This window comes from Beta vulgaris, chromosome 5, assembly GCF_026745355.1.
Source record: "Beta vulgaris subsp. vulgaris cultivar EL10 chromosome 5, EL10.2, whole genome shotgun sequence".
Taxonomy (NCBI): Eukaryota; Viridiplantae; Streptophyta; class Magnoliopsida; order Caryophyllales; family Amaranthaceae; genus Beta; species Beta vulgaris.
This window is the reverse complement of record NC_079206.1, coordinates 17,116,630-17,126,801: the sequence shown is the minus strand read 5'-3', so window position 1 is coordinate 17,126,801 and position 10,172 is coordinate 17,116,630. Positions and strand designations below refer to the sequence as shown.

Here is a 10,172-nt window from a genome sequence, read left to right as displayed (position 1 = left end):
TTCCTTTCATTTCTCTCTTGATATAATTCTGCTTTACTAGTTTAATGATGATTTGTGGGCTCATTTAATATATGAGCCTGATTACTGATATATGGGCCTAAAATATGACAAACATATTAAGATGTAATCTAGATAAACTAATGCATCCTAAGGTCTAACTATTATATCATAAATCCATGTACAAACTTGTTAAAAGTAATCAACCTATATATATATTACTATTCTAATTCTTCAACTCTAACGTTAGTCATAAAAACTTGATCTAAATTATTGTCATGTGAACAAGATAAATTAATTACTATAAAATTTGACTTAATTTACATACATACGGAAACTCGTAACTCATACATATCCACTAAATCATGGGTAAGCATACTTTACTGATAATCAAAATAAGTTCTAATGTGAGTTAGATGTACGAAAATAAAACGATTATTTTAAATGAAGGAGGTTATGATAATATTATGACTTCATGTAATTTCTCAATAAGTAATATAAAAAAATATATAGGAGATAAGTCTTAAGGATTAAGATAATTATTAATATTGTTTAATAATTGAACTTGATTAGTGATTTTGGGCCTAATGTACCTAACCATATTTTACTAAAAACAATTCACGTCAGTTTATGAAATGTTAATATTATTGGAAGTAGTACGTAAAATTACAACTAGTTACTAGTTACTACAATGTTAAAGGTAAAATCTAAGTAATATGACTTAGCCTAATTAATGGGCAAGTTGGGTGAAACAAGTTTAGCAAATATAATACTAAGTAGTCTTATCCTTTAATTTGTTAAGTCCCTATTATTAACCTTAATTTATTAATATTTAAATATGACAAGTTTTTATAAAAGCTAATGCAATAGTAATAATAATAGTAATAATTATTTAAGTAATAAGACAGTACTTATAAAGTTTAGTAAATAAGTGAATAAACATAGTTCCGCAATTATTATGGTTAACGAGTCAACCTTATAACTATAATAATAACATATGAGGAATGTTACGATATTAATCGTCTCGTTATCAATTATTGGTTAGATTAAGGAAAAAGGGATATTACAAGCCTCCCCCAACTATCAAAGTTACTAAGCAGGATTTGAGGTAACGTCTACTGCTAACACCCGCATTCCCTTTCTAAATATCTGTTTTATGTTGATATTTATAATGTTTATGTTAAATGTATGCTTTTATGGATTGCGGGACATGAAATACTTTTATAACATGATCTTTCATGACGTTACGTAATTTATGCTGATTTGATGAAATTAAAGAATATGATTTCCATGATGATTGTGAAGTATAATGCATAAATAAAAAGAAATGGAACATGATAAACAAAAGTGAAAGATGGTTCTTGGCAGTACGATGTTATGTTGGTCGTGCACGTACCGTTCTATTCTATGGCGGAAACGCCACCTTCTGGTTAGGGGCAATTGTCCCTGGTGGCACCGCACTATGCATGGCTTTATGCCACCTTCTGGTTAGGGAACGTTGTCCCTGGTGGCTATTGCCCTATGATTATGACGATGATGATGATGGGAGACGTCCCTGTATGTTATACTCGCCAAGTTACCAATAAGATAATTATGATGATGATTATGATATGAAGATAATAATGAATTTATGTTTACATAAAATGTTTATGAAATGTTTTTACTCTATTCTCTCTCCTCCCTGTTTGCAACTAAAATGAATTGAAATGAATTTACGATGTTAGAGTGTATGTTACTGGGCCTCGGCTCATGACGTTTTGCTTTTCTGTTTTAGGTAATGACGGGGACGACGGAATGGCGTAGCAGTGAGGAATAATTATTACTTAAATATGCAGACTCTTATTATTATGTATTCTAAGCTTAAGAACATTAGTTTATGAACCTTAATTATGTTCCACCTAATTATTTACGCATTTCTAGGTTAGTTATGAAGTTTAATATTTATAAAGTTACGTTCTTTAACGAACTTACTTGCCTTGTATTTTCCAAAAGAAAGTACGGCAGTAACGCACCGACTAAGTTAAAGTCTTCCGCTGCTAAGTAAGAGTTAATTAATGAATTAACGATGCTTAGGAGTCGGGGCGTTACAGAATGGTATCAGAGCCAACGGTTCCGAAACCTTAAGTAAAGCCTTAAAGGTTTTACGTATTTCAATTAAGAACTAAAATTGTTTAGGATATATACTTTAGCTAACATAAGATAATAAATAAATAAAAATAAAATGGTTGTAGATAAATAAGGAAATCAATAATGAATATGAGTGTGAGTGATAGGACGGGAATGGGAAACTTTTACACTACTTTAACGCTATTGAACGAGTATGAGTATATGTTATAAACGTAAAATGTTTTATGTGTTAGACAATGGCCTCAAGTGAAAGTGACCCTATTAATGGGGGAAATGCAAACCACGAATCCGAGGTCACGCTCGAAGAAATGAGGGCAAGGATTGACGCATTGCGTAGCGACCCTGTTTTTGGAGATGCCACCGGAGATGCTAGTGATAACCGAATGGATTTAATGAGGCTGATGATGATGGAGCTTTTACAAGGAAATCGACAAAGGCCTAGGACTGAACAAGAAGAGTGCTCAAACATGTTCAAGAGGTTTTCGGCTCATAAGCCCCCAACTTATGATGGAAAGCCAGACCCCACTGAGTTTGAAGAATGGCTCAACGGCATGGAAAAATTGTTCGATGCCACCCAGTGCCCCGATAAGTGGAAAGTTAACTTTGCAGTCTTTTATCTGAAAGGACAAGCTGATCTTTGGTGGAAAACTGCCAAGGAAATGCAACAGCATCCTGGATTCGGATGGGAACATCTAAAGGAGGCCATGCGCAACCAGTTTTACCCTCAGTCATTGCAACTCCAAATGGAGTCGGAGTTTATTCATTTGAAACAGAGGAATATGACAGTCTTGGAATACGCAGTGAAATTCAATGAACTTGCTCGATTCGCTCCAGACTTGGTTTCCACTGATCGTCAACGGATGAATCGTTTCGAAGGAGGTCTAAACGTTGACCTTCAGGAGAAACTAGCAGCACATATGAGCAAATCCTATCAGGAATTTATGATAGGGCCATCAATGTCGAACGCAAGACGAAACTTAGAAAGGAGTGTTTGAAATGGTAAGAGGAAAGGAAAACCTCAAGAAGGCCAATCAAGCAACAGTTTCAACAAGAAGTTGAATATTGGTCACTTGGAGGAAATCGTAATCAAAGACAAGTTCCTCGGTGCAACAAGTGTAACAAGCAAGGCCATTGGGCAAGGGATTGTCGTAAAGGCACCGACCAATGTTATCGATGTGGTAAACAAGGCCATATAGTGAAAGATTGTCCTGTTCAAGAACAACGAGGCCACAACGTGAACAACCATGGCTTCACAAGGAATCAAGGGAATGGACAGAACTCCACTTATAGCGGCAATGCGAACAACAATCGTAATCCTCCGAGAGGACCTCCACAAGCTGGGAGAGTTTCATGATGCAAAGAGAAGAAGCTGAAGCTGATGATACCGTCATCACTGGTACTTTTCCTATCCACTCTATACCCGGTTGTGTTCTTTTTGATTCTGGAGCTTCACATTCATTTATATCTACTGCATTTTCTAGAACTTTGAATGCAAAACCATGCCCTAAATTCTCTGCCATGTCAGTTTCCATCCCAAATGGTGAATCTATCTCATGTGATGTCATGTATAGAAACTGCCCTATCCTTATAGGAGGCTATGAGTTCCTAGTTGACCTAGTTCAATTTGAATTAACCGACTTTGATGTGATATTGGGAATGGATTGGTTATCCAAGTACCAAGCCGACATTAATTGCCTTAACCATGAGATAACCCTTAGAAGACCTGATGGGTGCAAGGTTTCTTATCGAAGAAGAAAAGCCAAATCCCGTATTATCTCAACCTCAAAAGTATTCAAACTACTTGCGAAAGGTTGTTACGGATACCTTTGCAATGTAATAGACCTAGCAAAACCTGAAGTCTCTTTGTCCGACATCCCTATAGTAAAAGAGTACCCTGACGTATTTCCAGAAGACATACCTGGTATGCCTCCGCAAAGAGAAATAGACTTTAGCATCGACCTTATTCCGGGAGCTGCCCCTATCTCGAAGGCACCATATAGAATGGCACCAGCTGAATTGCAAGAATTGAAGAAGCAACTTGATGAACTGCTCGAGAAAGGGTACATCCGACCCAGTGTTTCACCCTGGGGTGCACCAGTCTTGTTTGTAAAGAAGAAAGATGGAAGTATGAGGTTGTGCATCGATTATCGAGAGTTAAATAAGATTACCATCAAAAATAGATATCCCTTACCCCGCATCGACGATCTTTTCGATCAGCTGCGAGGTGCAACCATTTTCTCCAAGATAGATTTGAGGTCTGGATATCATCAACTTCGTATTAAGCCAGAAGATATCTCAAAAACCGCCTTCAGAACTCGATACGGCCATTATGAATTCACGGTGATGCCCTTTGGGTTAACCAATGCCCCAGCCGTTTTCATGGACTTGATGAACCGAGTTTTCAAGCCCTACCTTGATAAGTCGTTGTTGTATTCATGATGATATCTTGGTATTTCAAGAAACTCAAGTGAGCACGAAGAACACTTGAGAAAGGTGTTGGAAATACTAAGAGAAAGAAAGTTGTATGCGAAGCTGAAGAAATGTGAATTTTGGTTGAAAGAAGTTGCCTTTCTAGGGCACATCATTTCTGAGAATGGAGTCTCCGTTGATCCTCAGAAAATAAAAGCCATAATGGAGTGGCCTAGACCCACCAATGTCCCCGAAATTCGAAGTTTTATGGGTTTAGCTGGATACTACCGAAGATTCGTCCAAGACTTCTCAAAGATAGCTATGCCTATAACGCGATTGGTGAAGAAGTCGGTCAAGTTTGAATGGAGCGATGAATGTGAAGAAGCTTTTCAGGAGTTAAAGAAACGCCTTACCTCTGCCCCAATTCTAACCCTTCCTTCTGGTACAGATGGCTTTGTAGTATATAGTGATGCCTCCAAGCATGGATTAGGATGCGTGCTGATGCAAAACGAGAAGGTTATAGCATATGCTTCTCGACAACTCAAACCGCATGAAAAAAATTACCCAACCCATGATCTTGAACTAGCCGCTGTCGTATTTGCCCTAAAATCTGGCGACACTATTTGTATGGTGTTCCGTGCAAAATCTTTACCGACCATAAAAGCCTCAAATACATCTTTACCCAAAAAGAGTTGAACTTAAGACAACGTAGGTGGCTAGAACTCCTAAAAGACTACGACCTTGACATTCAATATCATCCTGGAAAAGCAAATGTTGTAGCTGATGCCCTAAGTCGAAAAGCTCACCTAAACACAACTTGACCCTACCAAAAGCTATAAAAGATGATCTTTGGAAAATGAAAGTAGAGATCATTCAGAGAAAAGAAGGTGCATACTTAAATGCATTGGAGTTAAGGCCAACCTTGTTGGCAGACATACAGGAGGCACAAGGTGAAGACCCAGAGTTAGAGAAAATAAAGAATGATGTGAAAAAGGGAAGTCGCCAGGATTTGTGATCCAAGAGGATGGTACTTTGAGATTTCAAGGAAGGTTATGTGTCCCAATAAGGAGACATTAAAGAAGAGGATTTTAGAAGAAGCTCATAATAGTCCTTTCTCAATCCACCCTGGAGGAAACAAGTTATACAAAGATTTGAAACAGACATTCTGGTGGAGCAACATGAAGCAAGAAGTCGCTGAATTTGTGGCAAGATGCTTGACTTGTCAAAAGGTCAAGATAGAGCACCAAAGACCTGCAGGGCTCCTTAACCTTTGAGTATCCCTACTTGGAAGTGGGATTCGATCTCGATGGATTTCATAATGGGACTACCACCGTCAACTCGAGGCATGAACTCTATCTGGGTGATTGTGGATAGATTGACGAAATCCGCGCATTTCTTAGCTATAAGAAATAATTGGAGCTTAGACAAGCTAGCTGAGTTGTATATAAACACATTGTCAGGCTACATGGAGTTCCGAGTTCAATCGTATCTGATCGAGACTCAAGATTCCAAGCAAAGTTTTGGAAAGAATTGCAAAAGGCTCTTGGCACTAGACTCGACTTCAGTACAGCCTTCCACCCAGCAACTGATGGTCAGACGGAACGGACGATACAGACCCTAGAAGATATGTTAAGAGCATGCATGTTAGATTTTCAAGGAAATTGGGAGAAGTACTTGCCACTGGTAGAATTTTCTTACAATAACAGCTACCAAGCTAGCATCAAAATGGCCCCATATGAAGCACTCTATGGAAGAAGATGTAGAACACCCCTTTGTTGGAGTGATATTGACGAAGCTCGAATGATAGGACCCGACTTAATACAAGAAACGACAGAAAAAGTACGATTAATTCAGACCAGGATCAAGACTGCGCAGAATCGACAGAAGAGCTATGCAGACCGACGAAGGAGACCACTAGAGTTTATAGTGGGTGATCATGTTTTTCTGAAAGTCTCACCCACTAAAGGTGTCATGCGATTTGGTCAATCTGGTAAGCTTAGTCCAAGATATATCGGTCCATATGAGATTCTCGAGCGAGTGAATGACGTGGCTTATCGACTGGCGCTACCGACAGACCTAGATAAGGTGCATAATGTCTTCCATATATCGATGTTAAGAAAGTACATACCTGATCCAAGCCATGTGATTAGGCATGAACCTTTACAACTGAGAAACGACTTGACTTACGAAGAAAAACCGATTGAAATTCTCGACCGTAGGGAAAAGCAGCTCAGAAACAAAGTAATTCCCATGGTAAAAGTTTTATGGGCCAACCATTCGTCGACTGAAGCAACTTGGGAAGTTGAAGATCAAATAAAAGCGAAATACCCTCATCTATTTGCTTAGATTATTATGTATGTTTATCATGTTTGATCTGCATAGGTTATCTAAAGTATGAATATGTTTTACTTTCATAATGATTTTTGATATGCATTGCATGACCTTATTTTGACTTAGTAAGTTTCGAGGACGAAACTTTTTCTAAGGGGGTGAGGATGTAATATCCCGTATTTAAGTAATACTAATTATCGGATTAATTATAAATTAAATATTTCCAAACTAACAAAAACAAGAATTATAGATATTAAAATGTATAATAAGCTATTTTAAGTTTCCTTTATTTAATCTAACTTGTGGACAATAAAACAAGTATATACTTAAGTAAAAATAGAAATTACAAAAATGCCCCTATGAATCTAACTCTAGCCCATCTTCTTCCTTCCTCCATTTTCTTTCTCTGGCAAATTTTTTTGAAGTGTTCACACATGAAATCAAACACTTCAATTCAATACTACAACGCTCATGTCAGAAATCTTCTTCATTAGTCAATAAAACTTTCTACAATATCTCACAAAATCTGGAATAAGCCCCAAACTTTGAATTCTCAACCTTCTTCCATTTAATGTCTTGACCCCAAATTCATATTTTTCACATGATCAACAATAGGAGCATAGTTTTCCCATAAATTTCTATAAATACCGGTTGATAATTCCATTGAACAAACAAAACCAAAACTCAGAACTTTGTTAGCCAAAAAAATACCACAGAAATATCGCTTTCCTCCTCTGTTTTGGGGCGACCACCACTGAAGCACCACTGAACCACCCTCGTCTGCCGCTGCTATACCCAACCACCAAGCACTCCACGCCGTCCAGCCGCGCAGCCCGCCTCCCAACACCGCCAGCCCAGCCACCTTTCTTTCTCTCGCAGCACCATTTTCTCTCTCCCGTCTCCGCGACCACCTGCACGAACCTCCATCGGAAACGGCCCCTTCGTCACTCCGACGAGATCCGGCGAACCACCCTGACACCTTCAAACTCGCCGCTGCATTCTCAATTTCCGGCGAAGCCCTGCTGTCGCACGTCCTCTGCCGCAAGGTTCTGTTTCCTTTCATTTCTCTCTTGATATAATCTGCTTTACTAGTTTAATGATGATTTGTGGGCTCATTTAATATATGAGCCTGATTACTGATATATGGGCCTAAAATATGACAAACATATTAAGATGTAATCTAGATAAACTAATGCATCCTAAGGTCTAACTATTATATCATAAATCCATGTACAAACTTGTTAAAAGTAATCAACCTATATATATATTACTATTCTAATTCTTCAACTCTAACGTTAGTCATAAAAACTTGATCTAAATTATTGTCATGTGAACAAGATAAATTAATTACTATAAAATTTGACTTAATTTACATACATACGGAAACTCGTAACTCATACATATCCACTAAATCATGGGTAAGCATACTTTACTGATAATCAAAATAAGTTCTAATGTGAGTTAGATGTACGAAAATAAACGATTATTTTAAATGAAGGAGGTTATGATAATATTATGACTTCATGTAATTTCTCAATAAGTAATATAAAAAAATATATAGGAGATAAGTCTTAAGGATTAAGATAATTATTAATATTGTTTAATAATTGAACTTGATTAGTGATTTTGGGCCTAATGTACCTAACCATATTTTACTAAAAACAATTCACGTCAGTTTATGAAATGTTAATATTATTGGAAGTAGTACGTAAAATTACAACTAGTTACTAGTTACTACAATGTTAAAGGTAAAATCTAAGTAATATGACTTAGCCTAATTAATGGGCAAGTTGGGTGAAACAAGTTTAGCAAATATATACTAAGTAGTCTTATCCTTTAATTTGTTAAGTCCCTATTATTAACCTTAATTTATTAATATTTAAATATGACAAGTTTTTATAAAAGCTAATGCAATAGTAATAATAATAGTAATAATTATTTAAGTAATAAGACAGTACTTATAAAGTTTAGTAAATAAGTGAATAAACATAGTTCCGCAATTATTATGGTTAACGAGTCAACCTTATAACTATAATAATAACATATGAGGAATGTTACGATATTAATCGTCTCGTTATCAATTATTGGTTAGATTAAGGAAAAAGGGATATTACAAGCCTCCCCCAACTATCAAAGTTACTAAGCAGGATTTGAGGTAACGTCTACTGCTAACACCCGCATTCCCTTTCTAAATATCTGTTTTATGTTGATATTTATAATGTTTATGTTAAATGTATGCTTTTATGGATTGCGGGACATGAAATACTTTTATAACATGATCTTTTCATGACGTTACGTAATTTATGCTGATTTGATGAAAATTAAAGAATATGATTTCCATGATGATTGTGAAGTATAATGCATAAATAAAAAGAAATGGAACATGATAAACAAAAGTGAAAGATGGTTCTTGGCAGTACGATGTTATGTTGGTCGTGCACGTACCGTTCTATTCTATGGCGGAAACGCCACCTTCTGGTTAGGGGCAATTGTCCCTGGTGGCACCGCACTATGCATGGCTTTATGCCACCTTCTGGTTAGGGACGTTGTCCCTGGTGGCTATTGCCCTATGATTATGACGATGATGATGATGGGAGACGTCCCTGTATGTTATACTCGCCAAGTTACCAATAAGATAATTATGATGATGATTATGATATGAAGATAATAATGAATTTATGTTTACATAAAATGTTTATGAAATGTTTTTACTCTATTCTCTCTCCTCCCTGTTTGCAACTAAAATGAATTGAAATGAATTTACGATGTTAGAGTAGTATGTTACTGGCCTCGGCTCATGACGTTTTGCTTTTCTGTTTAGGTAATGACGGGGACGACGGAATGGCGTAGCAGTGAGGAATAATTATTACTTAAATATGCAGACTCTTATTATTATGTATTCTAAGCTTAAGAACATTAGTTTATGAACCTTAATTAGTTCACCTAATTATTTACGCATTTCTAGTTAGTTATGAAGTTTAATATTTATAAAGTTACGTTCTTTAACGAACTTACGTTGCCTTGTATTTTCCAAAAGGAAGGTACGGCAGTAACGCACCGACTAAGTTAAAGTCTTCCGCTGCTAAGTAAGAGTTAATTAATGAATTAACGATGCTTAGGAGTCGGGGCGTTACAGAATGGTATCAGAGCCAACGGTTCCGAAACCTTAAGTAAAGCCTTAAAGGTTTTACGTATTTCAATTAAGAACTAAAATTGTTTAGGATATATACTTTAGCTAACATAAGATAATAAATAAATAAAAATAAAATGGTTGTAGATAAATAAGGAAATCAATAATGAATATGAGT

The 10,172-nt window shown here is 36.6% G+C and overlaps 1 protein-coding gene across 1 annotated transcript; it reads left to right on the top strand.

Moving 5' to 3' along the window:
• Positions 1-2,360: 2,360 nt before the first annotated feature.
• On the top strand, positions 2,361-3,119 carry LOC130591354 (uncharacterized). The gene has a single exon (XM_057394638.1). The coding sequence runs from the start codon at positions 2,361-2,363 to the stop codon at positions 3,117-3,119; it is 759 nt and encodes a 252-aa protein (XP_057250621.1).
• Positions 3,120-10,172: the final 7,053 nt, after the last annotated feature.

Excerpts from the sequence above, each read along its gene's own strand:
- LOC130591354 (XM_057394638.1), top strand. The coding sequence starts at position 2,361 with ATGGCCTCAAGTGAAAGTGACCCTATTAATGGGGGAAATGCAAACCAC.